Consider the following 22,077-nt stretch of genomic DNA (forward strand, 5'->3'; position numbering starts at 1 on the left):
TGCCCTCATTCCTGGGTGTCCTGGATGAGAGTCGTGTGGAGGACGCCCCCCTCCGGCCCTGCTCCGTGGACACACTGGGGTTCTGGGGCGGGGCGGGGGGGGGGTTGCTGCTACCACACCCCCCTGATCAAGGCTGTTGGTCCCGGCCACACCCACCTGCACACACCTGCTGGGAGAGCAGAGGCGGCCCACACCTCGTCCACCTCACTGCTGGACAGCTGACGACAGGGACGGGCAGGACAGGGCGATGCAGGCAGAGTCAGCACGGGGTGTCTCCCACCCATGAGCCCAGCACCTCCTCTCTCTCCTGCCCCCACCTGGCCTGGCTCTTTTAGCCTTGAGGCTTCCCCTGCAGATCTGAAGTTTGGTGTGTCTTACTAGCTGGCCCCAGGCTACGAATAAGGCATCTCTCAGGCTGCCTGTGCCCTGTGTGCAGAACAACCAGTGTCCCTGGACCTGAGGTCCCAGAGCTGGCGGTGGGGTGCCCTCAGGGTCCTCAGTCTTTCCTCTTCAAATTCTTCCTTCCTCTGCCTGGATTCTGCTGGTAGGTCAGCCCCCCAGGCCCCCCGATGCTGGGAAGGGGGCGCCCACGGGCCGGCCCCACAGGTAGGTCCCAGGGACGAGGCGGTACCGGGTTCTGGTCCGCGTTCTGGACCTGCAGGAAGCTGGGGCCGAGCGCCAGAGTAGGACGCGGGCGCTCGGCGAGGACCTCGTGCAGAGAGCAGGGCACATACGGGGACCCACGGGCTGCCGGTGGTATGGATGCCAGGGGGGAGCGAACGAGGGAGCAAAGGGGACCTCCAGGTGTTGCTGAAGCCAGTGGGTGGAAGGTGGGACCCGAGGGAGCTGGAAAGGTCATCAGAGCCCATGGAGGAGCTGGGGAGGGGGAGGGTCCCCGTGAGACAGGAATCGGGTTTCCCACAGGTGACTGTGCCTCCTAGAGCCCAGGTTCATCAGGCGTGAGGGTGTTGGCTCAGGACTGGAGACGCGGGCTCAGCGTGGCCAGGCTCCAGCCTCGGATTGGCCGGAGTCACCGGGGGAGAGGTGGTGGCAGGGGAGAGAGGAGGGCTCCACGGGGACCAAAAAAGGATGGGGGGTGGGGACAGTAAAGGACGGAGATGGAGGGGCCAGGGGTCCTGCTGTGGGCAGAGTCACAAGGGTCAGAGTGAAAACAAACTTTTTCAAATTAAACCTGAAATTACAAAGCCATAATAGGTCTTAGACAAATTTCATCTTTTTTTTTTTTAAGTGGTTATTTACACATATATTTGGGGAGAGAGACGGAAAGAAAATGCACATACTGACAATTGGCTGGTGGTGAACCGGTCGAGGCTGGAAGTTGAGGCTTCATGTCGATGGGTCCCAGAGGCCGAGGGTCCGGACAGGATGACGGACGGGGCACAGACATGGGGAGAGTGGGCTCCGTTGACGGTTGCCAAAGGGGCTGAGGCAGAGCGGAACTGGACCACAGCTTTGGACTCGTTTAATGACGAAAGTCCCCCTCGATCTGCCGCGATGTGTGTCTTCTGCTCAACTTGGGCACGACGTGTCCGCATAGAGATTCACGGAGGTTGGATGAATCCGGTGCCTGCTGAGAGCAGTCAGACGGGGAAGGGGCAGGACCAGGGCCGCAGGCATCACACGCACAACAGAGGTGTCGGGGGGGGGGGGGGGAGGCTGGATTCCCTGCTTCTTCCAGTTAAATCACCCTCAAGCCCTGGCCTGGGTGGCGGACCTCACTGTAGACTGTCGTGAGCGGTGTCTCCTGTTCGAGATGTGGTTCCCCCGAACCCTGGAACGCAGACAGAGGGTTCCTGCCACAGCTGAGGGACACAGAGGCCCCAGAGGGACCCACACAGATGCCATGCCGCTCACCTGACCTCTCCCCCAAAGCGCCCAGCACTGCATGGACCCCATGTTAACTCTGCACTGTCTGGGGAGGGATATAGAGGCAACAAGGCCAGAAACTGCTGATCCCTGGCTTTGACAAACTCACACCCAGGCACAGGGACGTGGGAGAACCCAGGCCTCACCTACTTCTTGTGGTCTCGGGACATCTTCCCTGCATAACAGACGCCACCAAAACAGTCCCTGTGCTCTTCCTGCGACCCTGCACCAGAGTCCCATGGATGGAGCTTGAATCTGAGCCTTGGAAACCTGTACCCTCCCCCACTATGCCCCCCTCGGTCACGCCCACACCCACCAGCCTTCTGCAGGGGCATCCCTGAGCAGCGAGACGCAGGGGGAAGGGAGCTGAGGGTCAGTGGGGGGCGGGGGGAGGTACGTGGGCACGGGAAGGACAAGTGCACCTGCCTCTCCCAGGCTCCAAGCTCTGCTTCCTCCTACGTGAGCACAGGAGGTACAGTCCAGCTCCGAGGATCAGCAGCACGACCACCAGAGCCCCCAGGATAGCTGGCAGGTGGGCAGACCCGTCCGGCCCATGTGAACCTGTTTGCCTCCCACACAGACAGTGAAGAAGGATGAGACAAGAGACAACGTCACATGCCCGTTGCCAGGCACGTGGAGACGTGTGAAGGGACCCGTCTCGGCCGGGCCCCTGCTTGGGGCAGGGGTGCTGAGAGGGACAGGACAGGGTCCAGGCGCTTGAGCGGCTCAGCCGTGGGGGGAGGGCTGGGAAAAGGCCGAAGGCAGCCAGCCAGGGCCATGGCGGTGCACTAGAGGTTCACAGCCGGTACACGGGTCTCCAGGGAGGGCTTCCCGGAGGAGGGGAGGGCCGGACTGAGTTGAGGGAGGAGCCGGAGGGAGGAGGGTGAGCGGGAGGCAGGAGGCTCCTCCAGAGGGGTAAGGGTCACTGAGGGACGAGCTTCCCCTGGGACTCAGGGATGCTGAGGCAGCAGGGGACGATGGGGTGGAGGGATGAGGCGGCACACGGGGAAGTCGGTCGCTGCTCACTCGGGGACACGCGGACGGTGAGCAAGTCAGGTGGGGAGGCCGAGGTGGGACAGGAAGGCAAACAGAAGCAGCCGCGGCCCCTCCCTCCGGTGCCCTTGGCCACAGCATCAGCTCTTGGTGGGGGGCCCCTGTGCTCCTGAGAGGAGGCCAGGGGTGAGGGTGGCTCAGCGGGGACTCCTGCAGGGCCCTGAGCAAATGCGGTCAGGAGCCCCGCTCGAGGTCAGTGCCTGCTGGACGGGACCCCAGCATAGGCTCCTGTGGGCCGGCAGGGGTCACACCCGGTGGGGAAGCTCAGGCAAGGGGTCCCTAGACGGGAGTGAGTGCGGAAGGGGAGGACGCAGGACTGGAAGGTCTGGGGAAAGAAGCAGCAGCCTGGCCAGAGGCTGAAACCTGGGGAGCCCAGGACACATCCGGGAATCCAGGCTAGCACTGGGGCGGGAAGCGTGTCCCCGAGTCCGGAGACAGGCACACGAGCCCCGACGCCTGAACCCTGCAGGCAGCGGCAGTTCGGCCTCCCTCAGGTGGCACCGACCACTGACCCTCCCCCCTCGCTTGCTGGACACCTCCCGGGACACACAAGGACTGAAGCATGAGGCAGGAGTGAGGTACCCAAGGGGCTGCCTGGACCAGCAGGGGTGAGGGGTGCAGAGGAGCAGGAGAGAGACACCGAAAGGCAGAAGCAAGCCGGATGTGCCTGCCAGCTTCCTGGATGGGTGACGGTGGCACAAGGTGACCTAAACATGGGGGACAGAGCCCAGAACCCTCACCCAGGGGGACCTGAGCCCCAGGAGTCCCCTCCCCTCTGACAGGATGCACTCACCGTGGGCACAGACTTCCCCAAGGTCCCGGGTGGCAGTTTTCCGGTCCCCCGGGTTGCTGACCACACAGGTGATGCGGGGGCTGGGCTGGCTCAGGGGCAGCTTCAGAGCCACGGTCCAGGGGTTGGGGGCCGGTCCCGGGACCCCTCTCTGCTCCAGCTCCCTGGGGAGGCCCTTGCTCTCCCAGGACACATTCACGTCCTCTCTGGTTCCCGGGGTGTGGCACTCCAGGGTGACATTGCACCAGTCTGGTGTGACGGATGGAGTCTCGGCCAGGATCTGGGGGCGGGGCACGGGCTCTGGGGCCCGAGGGACAAGAGGACACGGGGTCAAGTGAGTGGGGAGCATCACGCCTCATGCTCTCTTGGACGGAATCTCACTGTCCCCCTGGCATCCTCCCCCCAAGGATGGTGAATCCACTTTCCAGATAAGAGGACTTGACCCAAATATACAGCGAGTGGCTATGAGGACGGGAGCCACTGCGTGAAGCCTCAGGCGTGATCTCAGCTCTGCCTCGACTTGTGGTGAACACACTGCGTCCAGTTTCAAGGGAGAAGCCAGAGCCTCAGGTCTGGGGTCTGGAAGGGGTCCTGCAAGGGGGGCCAGGAACACTCCCAGGGACAAAAGAAGTGGATATTTATGGACTGGGGGAGGAGCCATCACCTACCGTAGACAGTGAGGTGGAAATACCTGTTCGTTTCTCTTCCTCCTGTTAAGGAGACTCGAGCCCAGTACTGCCCACTGTCCTCAAGGGTCAGGTTGTCAATCCTCAGGATCCTGGTGTTGAGCACATGGACCCTGTTCTCGAACTTGTCCTGGAAGTTGACCCATTTTGGAACATCTTCCCCAGGAGACACGAGCAGGAGAAGTAAGTAGTCGGACTTGTTTTTAATGGCCCAAGAAATCTTCTCCAGCTTGAGTCCTGGAGCTAATTCTGGACGTCTGATCACATGAAATGACACAGAACCTCCTTGTGTTCCCTTCAGAGAAACCAGGTATCCAGAATCCTCCACTTGAGATCCATGAGTTCCAGAACCGTTGACCACAGTGCTGAAGGCGCCTAGGGCATTGGAAACAGACACGGTGAGTGTTTTGTCATAGAGAATAAGGAGAAAACCCTAGAACCCATGGCGCTCATGAAATCCGCCCAGTAGACTCCCTTGACTCCGGGAGGCGGGACCGAGCAAGAATTTGGAGCCGTGCTGGAATCAGGTCCTGGTCCTCATGGGGCGTCCCCTTGAACCCGGTCCTGACCTGCTGTCCCGCAGTGTCCTCGCCGCCTAACTCTGAGAGTCTGGACGTGACGACATAACGGATCGAGAGCCCCGAGCACCTCTGGGCCGATGCCAAGTGCCCAGCCTAGGAGGCAGCTTCCACCGGGGCTGCCCACGCGCTGTGGGAGCCCCAGCCCTGGAGTGGGGGCCGCGCCCTGTGACTTGCTCTGGAGCAGAGTGGCCCAAGGTCAGGCTCAGGGAGGCTGTGCTACGGGAACCCGCACTCCAGTCACTCAGGGGCTGAGACAAGGGGAGATTCTGAGACTGAGGGGGCTCCTGTCACACAAGGTAGAGGCATCACGCCCTGGTGGCTGCACCCCTCGGGGCCACAGCAGGGAAGGCACACAGGGGAATCGCCCGTGGGGTTTCTCTCCCTCCAGAAGCGGCGTGATCTCTGCTCATGGGTTTGGCCACCTAGTCACAGGGCCCTGGCTACCCACCCAGAACTGGAAAATGTGGGAGAAGATATGATGAGTAGGTGAGCTCTGCTGTGCCTACCACGAAGACCATGCTTCCCCAGCCGGTCCCCGAGACACCCTCAATGTCCTTCCTCAGTCACCTCTCACAGAGCTGTGACCAGAAGGCAAGGCCTCCGGGCCGCCCCTCCAGACCCCAAAATGCCCCATGCGGCACAGCCCAGGGGACCTGATACCCTGGGTCCTTCTGGAGACCGCGATAGGAAAGAAGGGGACAGGCAAAGAACGACCTTGTCCTGAAAGGAAGACCCATGTGTCCCCTGCAGCAGGGCAGGACCGCCTGGGAGACCGCTGCCTGCCAGGGCTCCAGACGCCTCTCCAGGTCTGTGAGCTGTCCTCACCCAGGGCCTGCCTCCTGGCTGTGCTCACATCGTTCCTGGCTCTCCCAGGAAGCAGAGAACCCAGAGAAGGGCTCAGGCCAGTATTGCTTGTAGAAGATTCCAGATCCTTCTACGCAATGATGTCCTCACTAACTCCCTCATTCCGACAGCAGGCGGCTGCGTCCCGCCTGACGCTGCCCGGCCCGGACGGCAGGTCCCTGTCCCCACGTGCCAGCTGCTGCGTCCCATTGCGGTTTGCATCTGCTTGTGTCCTTGGCTTGTTGTGTCCCATTACTTTAGAGGAGCCGCCGCACCTGTCATAAGAGCATCAGCCTGTTTTCTAACACAGATAACTTAACTCTTCTCCAACGTGCACGTCACCTCTGTCTGTGGCCTCTGGCCCTGCTCTCAGCCTCAAGAAGCTGGATGTATCTGTTACTTGTAAGACTTATTGGTTTTACGTTTTGCAGAAAAACATCGGCCCCACAGCAAAAGTGTGCTTTGAACTCGGTCTGCATGCCTCCTAGAACTTTTGCGGTTGCAGTGTTGGTGTGTGAATGTGACCGAAAGGGACTGTGCTTGGGTCTCAGAGCAGGAGGTCCCTTGCAGCAGGGCGGTGAGGACCGGGGGAGGGTCCGGGAGGCGGGAGTCCTCCGTCTCTGCAGTCTGTGGCCTCGGGCAGTCATGTAACCTCCCTGCCTTCTCCTTGAGTCTCTGATGCAGAGACAATGACCGTGCTCCCCTCAGGGAACCGTTGCCAGGGTGTCAGAAGGCGAGAGCTTTCCCTTAGGCGTGAGCTGTTCCCATCAGGACGATGCTTGCTCCTGGCAAGCACAACTGGGGTCCGCCCCGAACTTCCCAGGTCCCGGATGGAGCCCTGTGCTCCCCACCAGCTGCCCTCTCGGGGTCTCCTCCTGGGATCAGGGACGGGCTCCCGGGAGACAGACACCCATGGTGCCGCCCCACAGGCGGCCATGGGAGCCAAAGTCCCCCCGGGCCTTCCGCTCAGAGCCATGAAGCTCCCGGCTGTGTCCACGGCAGCTGGTTTCCGTGGTCCCTGTCAAGTCCACGCAGCAGGAAACTGAGCACACCTGTGCAGCGGGGGGCAGCGTCCCAGAGACGAGGGAGGGCCGGATACTGTGGCTCCACATGGTGGGGGCATCTCCCCATTTCTCTCCACTGGGCTGCTGCCCATGGAGCCGGCTTCCCTCTCCCCCAGCCCAGGGCTTCCCCTGCAGGGAGCTGCCTGCACCTCTCCCCCTGCCCCACCCTGCCCTGCACAGGGGCTCACTCTCAGCGGCTCCCAGCAGTCCTGGGCTCTCACGCCCCAGCTCTTCTCCTGGCAAAGGGCACCCAGGTACCCGTCCGCCTGGGGCAGGGCAAGACCTCGGGCACCTGCTGGCAAGGAGGGCACCAGGGAGGGAGGAGGCTCAGCCCTCAGGCTGCAGGGGAGGGCCTGCCCCCCAGGCTGGATGGTGAGCCTGGGCTTCAGGAGGCTGGAAGCCGACTCAAGCTGGGAGGAAGGCAGTGAGAGCTCTCAGATCAGCAGAAGGTGCTGATCCCAGAGAGGAAGGACAGGACAGAAAGACAGACGGCCAGGGACACAGGTGGCTGTGATCCAGAGAGCCAGGCTTTATTTAAAGAAGATAAAATTCAACATTCAACAGTGAACATAAAATTTTCCATTTCTCCCTTCCTTCCTTCCTCCTTCCTCCTTCTTTCTACCTTTTTTCTTTCTTTCTTTCCTACATAATTTTCCAATCCAGATGTTTACAGAGAAACTCTATGTAATTTCACGTATTTCTCCAGTCAATTAAATTGAAAGAAAGAGAAAGCCTACATTTTTTTATTGACAAAGTTATTTGGATAACAGGGACGTCAAAGCCTTATAAGCCAAGGTCATGTCTAATGAGAAACGCCCTGTTTACAGATGCCCCGGAGTCGGGAATTTCCTAGAACCCCTGCACCCCCCTTCCCCGGACAGGCGAGGGCACTCAAGCAAAACATGGCAGGAAATCAAATTCCCAGGAATCCACGGCTTTCGAGACCTCGGTCTTGTCCTTTGTTTTTATTTCGTCTGTTTCACGAAGGCGGATGGTCTCGGGGGAAGTGCTAACGGGAGTATCTGGGTTTCCTCAAGACAGTCTTTCTTTCAGTTCCCTTTGGGGACCTGCTGCTTCCCTTCCCGTCACCCCGTTCACCCTGTCCCGGGGCCCTGATTATCAGCACCCTCTGTTCCATCCACACCCTTCCAGCAAGTGGGCGCAGACACCCTCAAATTCCGGAAGCCGCCCTCCCTTCCTGGTTCCTTGTGTCCGTGCCCTCCTGTCGCCCCAGAAGCGGGACCAGCGTCCTCCAGCTCCGACGGGGACCCTGGGTCGGGCCCCTGCTCCCCTCACAGCTGCAGAGGCAGCCTCTCCCCTGTGCCAGGCGGGTCCCGGCTCAGAGCCAGATGCCCCCCGCGTGCTCCCTGACAGAGTTGGTATTTCGGGCTGTTCCCCACAGACATCAGACACACGGGACCCCCGCCTCCCTGCCCCGCACACCGGCCTCCCCCCCGGGGAGCCCGGGCCACTCACTGAGGACGAGGCTGCTGAACCCCAGGAGCCGGGAGGCCCGGCACAGGTGGGGGTCTTCCGAGTGGGCTCCCATCACAGGCTGCCTCCTTCAGGCTTGGTCTGGGCCCAGTTGGCCGTGGAGGAAACATCCAGAAGGCAGAGGCAAGAGAAGAGGCGAGCTTCTGCTCAGAACACTCTTAGGCTCTTCCCACCCCCAGGGCGGAGCTAACTGCCTAGGACAAGCTGGCTGCTCTAGATAAGCCGTTCAGATGCTTCCTCTTCTCTCTGGCAACTGCAGGGACCCTCGGGAAGGATGGTGGAATAAACATAGGAACCCCCCCTGGGTGAGGCGCTGTGTGGGAGACGCGCCGTCCTGTGGGCACGACCAGCCTGGTGATCTCAGCTCCCCAGCTGGCACCAGGCGGGACCCCTTACCTGTTTCCCTGGGTTCACACTCCCCCCAGGCAGCCCCGCTCCCCAGGCCAGCCGAAGGCCAGGCCCAAAGTCGCACAAACCACTGTACCAAGGACACAGTGACCCCCCTGCTTTGGGCCTGTCCTCTGTCTTAACACCATTGAACGAGTCAAATCTCCTTTCTGACTTTCTCTGCACTTAACTGTCGGGTGTCTAAGGAAGACGCTCTGAGCACAAGAACAAAGCGCTTTGTGGGAAGGGGCCACCCCCCACACCCCAGGGCAAACACGGGCATTTCGCTACTGCCAGCACCCCAGGCCCTCTGGGTACCCAGACCCGCCCTGCCCCCACACACAGGGCAAACCCCCCCAACGGGGCAGCACCCCACCAGCGCGTCCCCCTAAGGCTCTGCCAGCCCTGGTCCCGCTCTCACACACAGGCAGGGGGCAGGGATGGGCTCCTCCGTCCACAAGCTCGGCTGCCTCAGACTCACGGCCACCTGCTGAGGGTCAGGCCTCTTCTCCCCAGATGGGGCCCCACGACCTCTGAGAACCTTGTCTCCCGTGGACCCTGGGGGAGCAGCCCCATAATTTTCCCCCGGCCGTGCCCTTTCCCCGCCCACGGAGGCTCCCCCCAGCTGCTCAGAGCCTCGGATCCTAAGGCTGGACCCCAGGATGGCCGGGGACACGAACTGAAGGCAGTCAGCCTATGGGCTGGGAGGTCCCTTCTGGGGATGTGGAAGCCCATCCTAAGGCTTTGGACGACCATCGCAGGTCACTCAGCAGGGTGGAGCAGGGACTGGACTCCTAACCGTGATCTCTGAGACCCAACATCCCAACCCCCGTCCCTTCCCACTGTGTGACCTCCAAGAGTCACCCCGTCCACTCTGGGCTCCCCGACCTGCTCTGCGCTCCTCACACAAGAGAGCATCAACACCGCCTTCTTCCCCCGCTCCCGTCCCGTAACGGGGACGGTCCTTCAGAAGGCTCAGTCCCTGACCTCACGGTTAGAAACTCCTCGCACGGAGGCCCCACCCGGGCAGCTCACCACTGGTCACACTGGCGTGATGGGGAGCAAGTCGGCAATGCCCCTGTCCCTGTCCCTGCACCCCCGGGGAACGCCTCGGAGGAAGAGTGTCTGCTCACCCAAACCACTGCGTGGAGGGGGGCCCAGGGCCCCAGAGGGAACCCCCAGCAGCTACAGGTCAGGGACACGGGAGGGTCGCCAACACACGTGCCACGCCGGCACCCCACCACGGACATTTCGACCCCACATACTGATCTCTGTCACTCGCCGCCGTCCTGGGCAGCAAGAGCTAACGTCACCCGTGCACAGCGTGTCTGGTTTCTGCGGTTCCCAGGCTCGGTCCCTGCGAGAGGCGGCGGATATCAAGAGTCGCGTCCATTTTACAGATGAGCAACGTTGGGGCCCATTTAGGGTATTTGATGGGCCCACGGTCTGGAAGCCGGGACATGGCGGGGCCAGGCCCACATCTCAGGCTCATAGGCCACTGGTCTGTCCAGACCTCAGTCCCTCCTGACCTTCAGAAGCCCCACTGGAGGGGAAGGGGGAGGGAGGCCAGGCCTGCCCCCGGACAGCCTCTCTCCTTTCTCACACCCCCAGGCAGAGGAAACAGGCCCTGTGGTTGCCACTCTGCAGGCTCTGAGGCTCACAGAGGCCCCTGCTGACCACAGCCACCCCCCTACACGGCCTGCGTCACACGTGGGCCAGCGCCTCCAGCCCTGCTCACCGTGGGGCTTGCTTCTCCCACGTTCGGCCACGTCCCGAAACTTTGGAAGCAGACTGGGAGCAGCTAACATACATCATGACCCTCAGCCCAAGGACTCAGAACCCTGCCCGCATTCCTCTCTTCGGGGGAGGGGAGGGGACACGCTTTCCAGAAACAGGGCACACAGGGAGCCAAGGTGCAGGGTGGGTGTAGGGACAGGTGCTCGGGCTCACGAAGGAAGTCTTCCCTGAGCCTGGACACGTGCCTGCTGCTGGGGACGGGGTCTGGGGGCCGTGATGGAAGCGGTCGGGGCCTCGACAGGGACCAGAGCACCTGCCCCTCCAGACACGGGTGACAACCAGAAACAGTGTGCCAGCAGCAACAGCCCGATGGAGAACGAACACACGACCGCCTGTCTTCCCAGAGGGGCTTGGGGCTCAGCAGTCGCACCAACGGAGCTCCAGACAAGTCGCCAACGTTCTTCAGACAAGCCACCCACGTGTTTCAGTGGGGCGATCGTGTGTCCTCCAGAAACCCTGCGGCTTCTCATGTAGCAACCTACGTGTTGGCTTGACTCTGGGACCTGGTCTTTCCTGGAGCTGCTCTGCCTCCCATAGGTATAGAAAAGAGACTTGGGTTCCTTTGCTTTAGACTAGTTTGTTCTAAATTGCCCTCAGCAGCTTGGAAGGTATGCATGCTATTGTGTCAGTACAAGGGTTTGGTCTTACTCTGTGTCCCAGTAAGCAGGAAGACGGGGTCCACCCGGGAAGATGAGTGTTAATGGCCTAGCTGCTATCAGTCCACAAGATTACTTTTTTCCATTGACTTCTGATTCCAAAAGAAACTGAGCCCAACACCCACTCATGATGATAAACTCACAGGAAACTAGGAACGGAGGAGAATTTCTTCAACTTGATAAAGATCATCTCCACAAAAACCACAGCTAACATCATACCTAGTGCCTACAGGTGGGAAATACTTCCTCTAAGGCCTGGAACCAGGAAGGATGGCTCCTATCCACACCCTCTCTCAGGGTTGTACGTGAAGTCCCAGCTGACACAATAAGACAACAAAATGCAATAAAAGGTACACTGACTGGAGAATGAAATAAAACCATCATTGCACACATGTGACGTGGGTTTCCATGTACAACGTCCAAAAGAATCGACACAACAAGAAGTACTCTTCATCTGATGACGGATGATAGCACGGTTACAGGAACGCAAGGTTTCTACTCAACGCTCAATGACTCACTTACACACCAGGAACGAAGAAATGGAATTTTAAACTGAATGCACCGTACCGTTTACACTGACAACGCAAAGTGAACTGTTTAGGCATAAATATCACAAAATATGCAAGGATCTTTATGAGGAAAACTACAAGTCTCAAATAAACAAAATCAGAGAACAACTAGGTACATGGGGAGATAGACCATGTTCATGGATAAGAAGGCTCAATATTGTCTAGATATCCAAATTCCCAACTTGATCTATACATTCACTCAACCACAAGCTGCAGCCCAGCACGTTATGTTGTAGACATTGGTCACGTGATTCCACAGTTTGCGTGGAGAGAAAATGACCCAGAAGAGGCCACACCATGTTGCAGAAGAGCGAGGTGGAAGACTGACACCCCCTCCTTCAAGACATCCTACACACTTACAACCATCAAGACACTACGGACTTGGTGAGAAGAACCAAACAGATCATGCAACAGGATAGAGAGCTCAGAAATAGACCCACGTATAGACGGTGAACTGATCTTTGACACGGAGCAAAGGCAACACCATGGACGAAAGACAGTCTCTTCAACAAATGGTGCTGGAACTACCAGACGTCCACGTGCAAAAAAAAGAACCGAGACACAGGGCTCACACCCTTCCGAAAAACTAACTGAGCAGATCAGTACCTCTATATAAACGAAGAATTGGGAAACTCCGACAGGACAACATAGGAAAATCTAGATGTTCTTGGGACCGGTGAACACGTTTCAGAAAGACACAAAAGGCACGATTCATGAAAGAAAGATGACATAAACAGGAATTCAGTGAAATGAAACAGTTCTGCTCCGCAAAGGCAATCCCGGGAAGGAAAAGACAAGCCACAGACGGGGAGAAAATATCTGCAGAAGACACAGCTGATAAAGAAGTATTAGCCAACATATATAAAGAACTCTCCAGGCTCAACATTAAGAAAACAAACAACCCAATGAATAGAGGCCCGAGGCACTAACAGACACCTCACCAGAGAAGACACACTGAAGGCAAAAAGCACAGAAGAGATGCCCCACATCATATGTCATCAGGGAAATGGAATCAAAGCAGTGAGATACCACTGCACCTGTTGGAATGACCGCAGTCTGCACACCGTCTACACCCGGTGCCTCAAGGAGGTGCAGCACCAGGAGCCCTCGCTCACTGCTGCTGGGAAAGCAAAATGGTGCAGCCGCCTTGGAACACGGCTTGGAGCTTTCTTACAAACCCAGAATGTTCCTACCATACAACCCAGCCGCCTCACCCTGGGTAATTGCCCACAGGAGTTGAAAACTTAGTTCAGACTGAAACCTCCATCTAGATGCTTTTAGCAACTTGGTCATCATTGCCAAGATCTGGAAGCACCAAGAGGTCCGGCGCTAGATGAATAAATGAATAAACAGCTAAATCCAGACAATGGGACGTCACCCAGCACTAAAAAGAACAAGACTTGTGGGGAACGTAAATGCCTGTTACCACATGCAAGACGCCAATCTGAAGAGATTACACACTGTATGATTCCAGCCTCGTGAGGTTCTGGAAAAGGCAAGTTAATTTTTTAAGTCTATTTAAATATTTTCAGAGACAGAGAGCACCCAGCAGAGACACAGAGGGAGATGGAGAGAGAGACAGAGACACAGAGAGAGAGAAGCCCAAGCAGCCTCCAGGCTCTCATCACGGGGTCCAATGCGGGGCTCCGACCCCTGATCTGTGAGATCATGGCCTGAGCGGAAATCAAGTGTCGGAAACTTAACCAACTGAAACACCCAGGGGCCCCAAAAGGCGAACTTATGGAAATAGTAGGATTTTTAATCATATGTGTAAAACGTGATCTTTGTCATCGGGAGCCACCTTCCGGAGAGAACACAGAACAATTGACTTCCTGTGTCATTCATTTTGTTTAATTGAACCTAACAAACCTTAGACTACTTTATTTTGTAGGCTCTGCTCCCAACGTGGGGCTCGATCTCACCACCCTCAGATGAAGAGTCTCACCCTTCACAGACTGTGCCAGACAGGCACCCCTAGACTTTCCCTTTAAATTATTTAAATGTATATTTAGAGTTTTGACACAGAGAGTGTGCAAGCAGGGGACAGAAGAGAGACAGAGGGAGACACAGAACCCACGCAGGCTCCAGGCTCTGAGCTCTCAGCGACTCCTCTTCCAGGGAGCAAACCTTCTCTCAGGACCAGGTATCACCCCCATGACCTGCGACCTCAGGGATCCCCTGCGTCCCATCTCCCTCCCCCGGGATCGGCCCTCACCGCTCAGGGTCTGTCTCAGGGGATGGGGCAGGCACCCCACTCTGCCCTCCAGCCTGTTTCACCCCGGAAACCTGGATCGGGACCTCGGACCTCAGACCCAGGATACTCCAGGGATCCCCCTTTCCCAGCGGTCACCCACGCCCCTCCCAGCCCCAGATACCCTTCCCACCCCCCCTCCCCAGTCACAGTCGCCGCCCTCAGATCCCGCCCTCACCCCCCCCCCCGCACCCCTCCTACCTCACGACCACGCCCCCCACCGCTCACCTGGGCGCCTACCTTCCAGGTTTGGCTCCTGATCCCTGACTCCTAGCTGCACATTTATGTCTGCACTGCCCCCCCTGCCACCTGCCCCCCCTCCCAGTGTGTCTGGCGCTGATCTCCCCCTTCTGCCCTGTGCTGGGTCTGGGCTCCAAGGGAGAAGTTCCGCCGCCCCGCCCCCCTCAGCACCACCGGCCCCTCCCCACCCCCCCAGTGGCCCTAAGCAGCCTCCCTCCAGGCCCTGAGCGTCGGCCACCGGCGCCACCTGGCGGCCGAGGACCGAACTGCCTCTGGATACTTCCTGCCAAGAAGCCTTCACCCTGGGTTCACCTGCACACACAGGTCATGAGCGCCTACTGTGTGCAGCACAGGGGCAGGCAGAGACAGGGAGCTGAGTCCTCGTCCCAGAGGAGCTCCCAGGCTGGCGGAAGCGGTTCAGGCCTCGGGAAGCAGGTCAGTTCCGCAGACGGAGCAGAGTGGGGACATACCGCCTCACCGGGGAGCCCGGCCATCATCAAGGAGATTGGGGAGGGGGGGGAGGGCGGGGCACAGGCCTCGAGCGTCCCCCGCGTGCAGGGCCCTGTGCAGGGGGCTCCGCCCCTTCTCCAGGACCCCCTGTGACTCCGCGGTTCTCTCCTCCCCACCTGCTCTACAGAGGTGCCGGCACCCGCACCAGGACTCGCGGGAAGAAGGTCGGGATCGAGTGGGAGGGGCCGCAGATGACAGACCACAGGCTCTGTGACCGGCCTTGTGTGCACCCCCAGAACAGGCCAAGTCAGCCATCCCGTTCCTGCTGCCTACGGAGGTGGTCCAACTGGAGAGAGGCGGCAAGGGCTCACGTCTGGGGACGGGGACACTGGAGTTTATAAGGACATAGGGAGACTCCTGGGGGCCGGATGCAGGGTGCACAGTCAGCTTGTCCCCCGCGCTCCCTGGGGCTGGCCCTTGTCTGTCCCTCTTGTGTTTGCCGCTGCAGGTCGCCGGGGGCTCATTGGGAACCGGGGAACAGGGGGTGGGTGCTGGGGGCAAGGGCAGAGTAGAGAGCAGGGAAGAGTGAGGGTGACAGACCACCCTTAACCTACCAGAAACACTGGTAGGTGCCATGGCCCCACCCCCACTCACAGGGTTTGTCCCTCTCCTAAGACAACAGCCTAGGAAGGGGAAACTGAGGCACCAGAGGACAGGGCCGGCTGCCAGGTGCCCTCCTCTCCTGGGTGCCCTCATTCCTGGGTGTCCTGGATGAGAGTCGTGTGGAGGACGCCCCCCTCCGGCCCTGCTCCGTGGACACACTGGGGTTCCGGGGCGGGGGGGGGGGGGGGTTGCTGCTGCCACACCCCCCTGATCAAGGCTGTTGGTCCCGGCCACACCCACCTGCACACACCTGCTGGGAGAGCAGAGGCGGCCCACACCTCGTCCACCTCACTGCTGGACAGCTGACGACAGGGACGGGCAGGACAGGGCGATGCAGGCGGAGTCAGCACGGGGTGTCTCCCACCCATGAGCCCAGCACCTCCTCTCTCTCCTGCCCCCACCTGGCCTGGCTCTCTTGGCCTTGAGGCCTCCCCTGCAGCTCTGAAGTTTGGTGTGTCTTACTAGCTGGCCCGAGGCTACGAATAAGGCATCTCTCAGGCTGCCTGTGCCTTGTGTGCAGAACAACCAGTGTCCCTGGACCTGAGGTCCCAGAGCTGGAAGTGGGTGCCCTCAGGGTCCTCAGTCTTTCCTCTTCAAATTCTTCCTTCCTCTGCCTGGATTCTGCTGCTAGGTCAGCCCCCCAGGCCCCCCGATGCTGGGAAGGGGGCGCCCACGGGCCGGCCCCACAGGTAGGTCCCGGGGACGAGGAGGTACCGGGTTCTGGTCCGCGTTCTGGACCTGCAGGAAGCTGGGGCCGAGCGCCAGAGTAGGACACGGGCGCTCGGCGAGGACCTCGTGCAGAGAGCAGGGCACATACGGGGACACACGGGCTGCCGGTGGTGTGGATGCCAGGGGGGAGCGAACGAGGGAGCAAAGGGGACCTCCAGGTGTTGCTGAAGCCAGTGGGCGGATGGTGGGACCCGAGGGAGCTGGAAAGGTCATCAGAGCCCATGGAGGAGCCGGGGAGGGGGAGGGTCCCCGTGAGACAGGAATCGGGTTTCCCACAGGTGACTGTGCCTCTGAGAGCCCATGTTCATCAGGCAGCCGCGTGAGGGTGTCGGCTCGGGACTGGAGACGCGGGCTCAGCGCGGCCCGGCTCCGGCCTGGGACACAGCCGGAGTCACCGGAGTCACCGGGGGAGAGGTGGTGGCAGGGGAGAGACGAGAGCTCCCTGGGGACCAGCAGAGGATGGGGGGGTGGGGGCAGTAAGAGACGGCCAGGGAGGGGCCGGGGTCCTGCTGTGAGTTGAGTCACAAGGGTCAGAGTGAAAACAAACTTTTTCAAATTAAACCTGAAATTACAAAGCCATACTAGGTCTTAGACAAATTTCATCTGTTTTTTTTTTTAAGTGGTTATTTACACATATATTTGGGGAGAAAGACGGAAGGAAAATGCACATACTGACAATTGGCTGGTGGTGAACCGGTCGAGGCTGGAAGTTGAGGCTTCGTGTCGATGGGTCCCAGAGGCCGAGGGTCCGGACAGGACGACGGACGGGGCACAGACATGGGGAGAGTGGGCTCCGTTGACGGTTGCCAAAGGGGCTGAGGCAGAGCGGAACTGGACCACAGCTTTGGACTCGTTTAATGACGAAAGTCCCCCTCGATCTGCCGCGATGTGTGTCTTCTGCTCAACTTGGGCACGACGTGTCCGCATAGAGATTCACGGAGGTTGGATGAATCCGGTCCCTGCTGAGAGCAGTCAGACGGGGAAGGGGCAGGACCAGGGCCGCAGGCATCACACGCACAACAGAGGTGTCGGGGGGAGGCTGGATTCCCTGCTTCTTCCAGTTAAATCACCCTCAAGCCCTGGCCTGGGTGGCGGACCTCACTGTAGACTGTCGTGAGTGGTGTCTCCTGTTCGAGATGTGGTTCCCCGGAACCCTGGAACGCAGACAGAGGGTTCCTGCCACAGCTGAGGGACACAGAGGCCCCAGAGGGACCCACACAGATGCCATGCCGCTCACATGACGTCCCCCCAAAGCGCCCAGCACTGCACGGACCCCGTGTTAACTCTGCACTGTCTGGAGAGGGATACAGGGGCAACGAGGCCAGAAACTGCTGATCCCTGGCTTTGACAAACTCACACCCAGGCACCGGGACGCAGGAGAACCCAGGCTGACCTCCTCTCCTGGACTCACCTCATCTCTGCCGTCTCCTGTCTCGTGTTCTCCTTCATTGACGCCAACAACAGAGTCTAAACCTTTCTGTTCTGATCCTGCCCCTGAGACACACACAGATCGAACTTGCATCTGAACGTCGGAAACGTGTACCCTCCCCACCACCATGACCCCCAAGATCATGCCCACACCCACTAGCCTTCTGCAGTGATGTTCCCTGAGCAGGAAAATGCAGGAGAAAGGGAGACGAGGGTCCCAGGGGAAGGGAAGGCGAAATGCACCTGCCTCTCCCAGGCCTACCTGTCACACATCAGCCATATGCGCACCATAACCCCAATGACCAGAAGCGCGACCACTAAAGCTCCCACGATCAATCCCACGTTGACACCAACAGTCGCCAAGATGTCTGGCAGGCGGGCAGACCCGTCCGGCCCATGTGGACCTGTTTGCCTCCCACACAGACAGTGAAGAAGGATGAGACAAGAGACAACGTCACATGCCCGTTGCCAGGCACGTGGAGACGTGTGAAGGGGCACCCTCTCGGCTGGAGACGCTCCCGAGAGGAGGCGAGGGGTGAGGGTGGCTCAGGGGGGGCTCCTGCAGGGTCCTGAGGTGAGGAGCCCTGCTCGAGGTCAGTGCCTGCTGGACGGGTCCCCAGCGGGGGCTCCTGTGGGCCGGCACGGGTCACACAAGGTGGGGCAGCTGCAGGCAAGGGGTCCCTGGACGGGAGTAAGTGCGGAAGGGGAGGACGCGGGACTGGAAGGTCTGGGGGAAGAAGGAGCAGCCTGGCCAGAGGCTGAAACCTGGGGAGCCCAGAACACATCCGGGAATCCAGGCGAGCACTGGGGCGGGAAGCGTGTCCCCGAGAACGGAGACGGGCACACGAGCCCCGACGCCTGAACCCCGCAGGCAGCGGCTGGCTCGGCCTCCCTCAGGTGGCACCGACCACTGACACTCCCCCCTCGCTTGCTGGAGACCTCCCAGGACACACAAGGGCTGAAGCATGAGGCAGGGGTGAGGTAGCCGAGGGGGCTGCCTGGACCAGCAGGGGTGAGGGGTGCAGAGGAGCAGGAGAGAGACACCGAAAGGCAGAAGCAAGCAGGATGTGCCTGCCAGCTTCCTGGACGGGTGACGGGTGGCAGGAGATGACCTAAACATGGGGGACAGAGCCCGGAACCCTCACCCAGGGGGACGTGAGCCCCGGGAGTCCCCTCCCCTCTGACAGGATGCACTCACCGTGGGCACAGACGTCCCCAAGGTCCCGGGTGGCAGTTTTCCGGTCCCCCGGGTTGCTGACCACACAGGTGATGCGGGGGCTGGGCTGGCTCAGGGGCAGCTTCAGAGCCACGGTCCAGGGGTTGGGGGCCGGTCGTGGGACCCCTCTCTGCTCCAGCTCCCTGGGGAGGCCCTTGCTCTCCCAGGACACATTCACGTCCTCTCTGGGTCCCGGGGCGTGGCACTCCAGGGTGACATTGCACCAGTCTGGTGTGACGGATGGAGTCTCGGCCAGGATCTGGGGGCGGGGCACGGGCTCTGGGGCCCAAGGGACAAGAGGACACCGGGTCAGGTGAGTGGGAAGCATCACGCCTCAGGCTTTCTCGGGCGGAATCTCACTGTCGCCCTGGCATCCTCCCCCCAAGGATGGTGAATCCACTTTCCAGATAAGACAGACTTGACCCAAATATACAGCGAGTGGCCATGAGGACGGGAGCCACTGCGTGAAGCCTCAGGCGTGATCTCAGCTCTGCCTCGACTTGTGGTGAACACACTGCGTCCAGTTTCAAGGGAGAAGCCAGAGCCTCAGGTCTGGGGTCTGGAAGGGGTCCTGCGAGGGGACCAGGGACACTGCAGGGACAAAAGAAAGGGTAAGTATGTATTGGGGGAGGAGCCACCACCTACCATAGACAGTGAGGTGGAAATACTGGTTCGTTTCTCTTCCTCCTGTTAAGGAGACTCGAGCCCAGTACTGCCCACTGTCCTCAAGGGTCAGGTTGTCAATCCTCAGGGTCGTGGTGTTGAGCACATGGACCCTCTTCTCGAACTTGTCCTGGAAGTTGACCCATTTTGGAACATCTTCCCCAGGAGACACGTGCAGCATGATCGTGTAGTTTCTTCCAGATTTAATGGCCCAAGAAACCTCCTCCAGCTTGACTCCTGGAGCTAATTCTGGACGTCTGGTCACATGAAATGGCACAGAACCACCTTGAGTTCCCTTCAGAGAAACTATGTTTCCAAAATCCTCCACTTGAGATCCAAGAGTTCCAGAACCGTTGACCACAGTGCTGAAGGTGCCTAGGGCTTTGGAAACAGACACGGTGAGTGTTTGGTCATTGAGAATAAGGAGAAAACCCTAGAACCCATGGCGCTCATGAGTAGACTCCCAGTAGACTCCTTTGACTCCGGGAGGCGGGACAGAGCAAGAATTCAGAATCATGCTGGAATCAGGTCCTGGTCCTAGTGGGGCGTCCCCTTGAACCCGGTCCTGTTCTGCTCTCCCGCAGTGTCCTCGCCGCCTAACTCTGAGAGTCTGGACGTGACGACATCACGGATCGAGAGCCCCGAGCACCTCTGGGCCGATGCCAAGTGCCCAGCGTAGGAGGCAGCTTCCACAGTGGCTGCCCACACGCTGTGGGAGCCCCGGCCCTGGAGTGGGGGCCGCGCCCTGTGACTTGCTCTGGAGCGGAGCTCAGCTAAAGTGATGGACGTCACTCAGCGACAGCAGGTCTCACAGGAGTGAGACGTCCGTCTGGCTCCCACCCTGTCTCTCGCTGCTGTGACGACCCCAATGCCGTGTTGGGGGCTGCGCTGTGGAGACGGCCATTGGCAGGGACTGAAGGCAGCCTCGGGCCAGCCGTGTGAACAGTCCGTACACATGGAAGGATCTCATTTAACGTTGCACACGTCCCCTCGTGGACTGGAGTTCTCTCCACGTGTGACGGACAGTTCGTTTTTCTTGTCTCTACAAACGCTGTCGCGTTGAGTAGCCTTGGATTGGAGACTGTGCACAAGTGGATGCACGTACCCCAGCCTCTGTGCACACCCACCTGTGCACACCCACCGTATACGGGGGTATATACATCACGCACACACATACACCACACATAGGCGTGCATGCGCTGGGATAACCCAGTGGGTGAGTCCAGAGCACCAAAGGCAGGTTCATGTACTGGGGACAGGCCTGCCTCAGTGCCGTCCTGAGAGCGACCGACACGTAACAACCAAACTTTTTGCCTTCTGCGGAATAGATGAGGGAAAATCCGCTCACGTGATATTTTAACGAGCGTCTCTCCTGCAAAAGACCCTGGTCGCCATGTCACGTGACTGTTTGATCTGCTTGGCTTTTCCTGTTAGTTTACAGGAGCGAGACCCATAGGCTCAGAGCCAGATGCCCCCCGCGTGCTCCCTGACAGAGTTGGTATTTCGGGCCGTTCCCCACAGACATCAGACACACGGGACCCCCGCCTCCCTGCCCCGCACACTGGCCTCCCCCCCGGGGAGCCCGGGCCACTCACTGAGGACGAGGCTGCTGAACCCCAGGAGCCGGGAGGCCCGGCACAGGTGGGGGTCTTCCGAGTGGGCTCCCATCACAGGCTGCCTCCTTCAGGCTTGGTCTGGGCCCAGTTGGCCGTGGAGGAAACATCCAGAAGGCAGAGGCAAGAGAAGAGGCGAGCTTCTGCTCAGAACACTCTTAGGCTCTTCCCACCCCCAGGGCGGAGCTAACTGCCTGGGACAAGCTGGCTGCTCTAGATAAGCCGTTCAGATGCTTCCTCTTCTCTCTGGAACCTGCAGGGACCCTCGGGAACGATGGTGGAATAAACATAGGAACCACCCCTGGGTGAGGCGCTGTGTGGGAGACGCCCCGTCCTGTGGGCACGACCAGCCTGGTGATCTCAGCTCCCCAGCTGGCAGCCAGCGGGACCCCTTACCTGTTTCCCTGGGTTCACACTCCCCCCAGGCAGCCCCGCTCCCCAGGGCCAGCCGATGGCCAGGCCCAAAGTCGCACAAACCACTGTACCAAGGACACAGTGACCCCCCTGCTTTGGGCCTGTCCTCTGTCTTAACACCATTGAACGAGTCAAATCTCCTTTCTGATTTTCTCTGCACTTAACTGTCGGGTGTCTAAGGAAGACGCTCTGAGCACAAGAACAAAGCGCTTTGTGGGAAGGGCCCACCCCCCACACCCCAGTGCAAACACAGGCATTTCGCTACTGCCAGCACCCCAGGCCCTCCGGGCACCCGGACCCGCCCTGCCCCCCCCACAAGGCAAACCCCCCCAACGGGGCAGCACCCCACCAGCGCGTCCCCCTAAGGCTCTGCCAGCCCTGGGCCCGCTCTCACACACAGGCAGGGGGCAGGGACGGGCTCCTTCATTCACAGGCTCGGCTGCCTCAGACTCACGGCCACCTGCTGAGGGTCAGGCCTCTTCTCCCCAGACGGGGCCCCGCAACCTCTGAGAACCTTGTCTCCCGTGGACCCTGCCCCATAACTCCCCCCCGGCCGTGGCCTTTCCCCACCCACGGAGGCTCCTCCCAGCTGCTCAGAGCCTC

General features: G+C 59.8%; 1 protein-coding gene across 6 annotated transcripts; it reads right to left on the reverse strand.

Moving 5' to 3' along the window:
• Positions 1 to 1,160: 1,160 nt before the first annotated feature.
• LOC111556210 (SLAM family member 9-like) lies at positions 1,161 to 21,793 on the reverse strand. 6 transcript variants are annotated; one of them, XR_006591598.1, is made up of 7 exons: positions 21,043 to 21,792; positions 19,430 to 19,828; positions 18,767 to 19,063; positions 17,831 to 17,972; positions 17,552 to 17,634; positions 16,813 to 17,294; positions 16,612 to 16,702 (listed from the first exon to the last, which is right to left on the reverse strand). XR_006591598.1 is itself a non-coding variant. In XM_045048602.1 (6 exons), the coding sequence occupies exons 1-5, from the start codon at positions 21,113 to 21,115 to the stop codon at positions 2,034 to 2,036; spliced, it is 981 nt and encodes a 326-aa protein (XP_044904537.1). In that variant the 5' UTR covers positions 21,116 to 21,793; the 3' UTR covers positions 1,161 to 1,792. The 6 variants fall into 6 exon arrangements, 5 of the variants coding, with proteins under 5 accessions (XP_044904537.1, XP_044904535.1, XP_044904536.1 ...); XM_045048602.1 differs by lacking the exons at positions 16,612 to 16,702; positions 16,813 to 17,294; positions 17,552 to 17,634; positions 17,831 to 17,972 and adding exons at positions 1,161 to 1,792; positions 2,034 to 2,110; positions 2,314 to 2,448 and having other exon boundaries at positions 21,043 to 21,793; XM_045048600.1 differs by lacking the exons at positions 16,612 to 16,702; positions 16,813 to 17,294; positions 17,552 to 17,634; positions 17,831 to 17,972 and adding exons at positions 1,161 to 1,792; positions 2,034 to 2,110; positions 2,310 to 2,448.
• Between the last annotated feature and the right edge of the window lie 284 nt (positions 21,794 to 22,077).

Source organism: Felis catus, chromosome F1 (genome assembly GCF_018350175.1).
Source record: "Felis catus isolate Fca126 chromosome F1, F.catus_Fca126_mat1.0, whole genome shotgun sequence".
NCBI classification, from domain to species: domain Eukaryota; kingdom Metazoa; phylum Chordata; class Mammalia; order Carnivora; family Felidae; genus Felis; species Felis catus.

Coding starts and splice junctions, on each gene's coding strand:
- LOC111556210 (XM_045048600.1), bottom strand. CDS start 21,115: ATGGGAGCCCACTCGGAAGACCCCCACCTGTGCCGGGCCTCCCGGCTC. Junction 2,449..18,766: donor TGGGGACGTCTGTGCCCACG/GTGAGTGCATCC, acceptor GGAGGCAAACAG/GTTCACATGGGCCGGACGGG. Junction 2,111..2,309: donor TTGGAGCCTGGGAGAGGCAG/GTGCACTTGTCC, acceptor ACTCTGGTGCAG/GGTCGCAGGAAGAGCACAGG.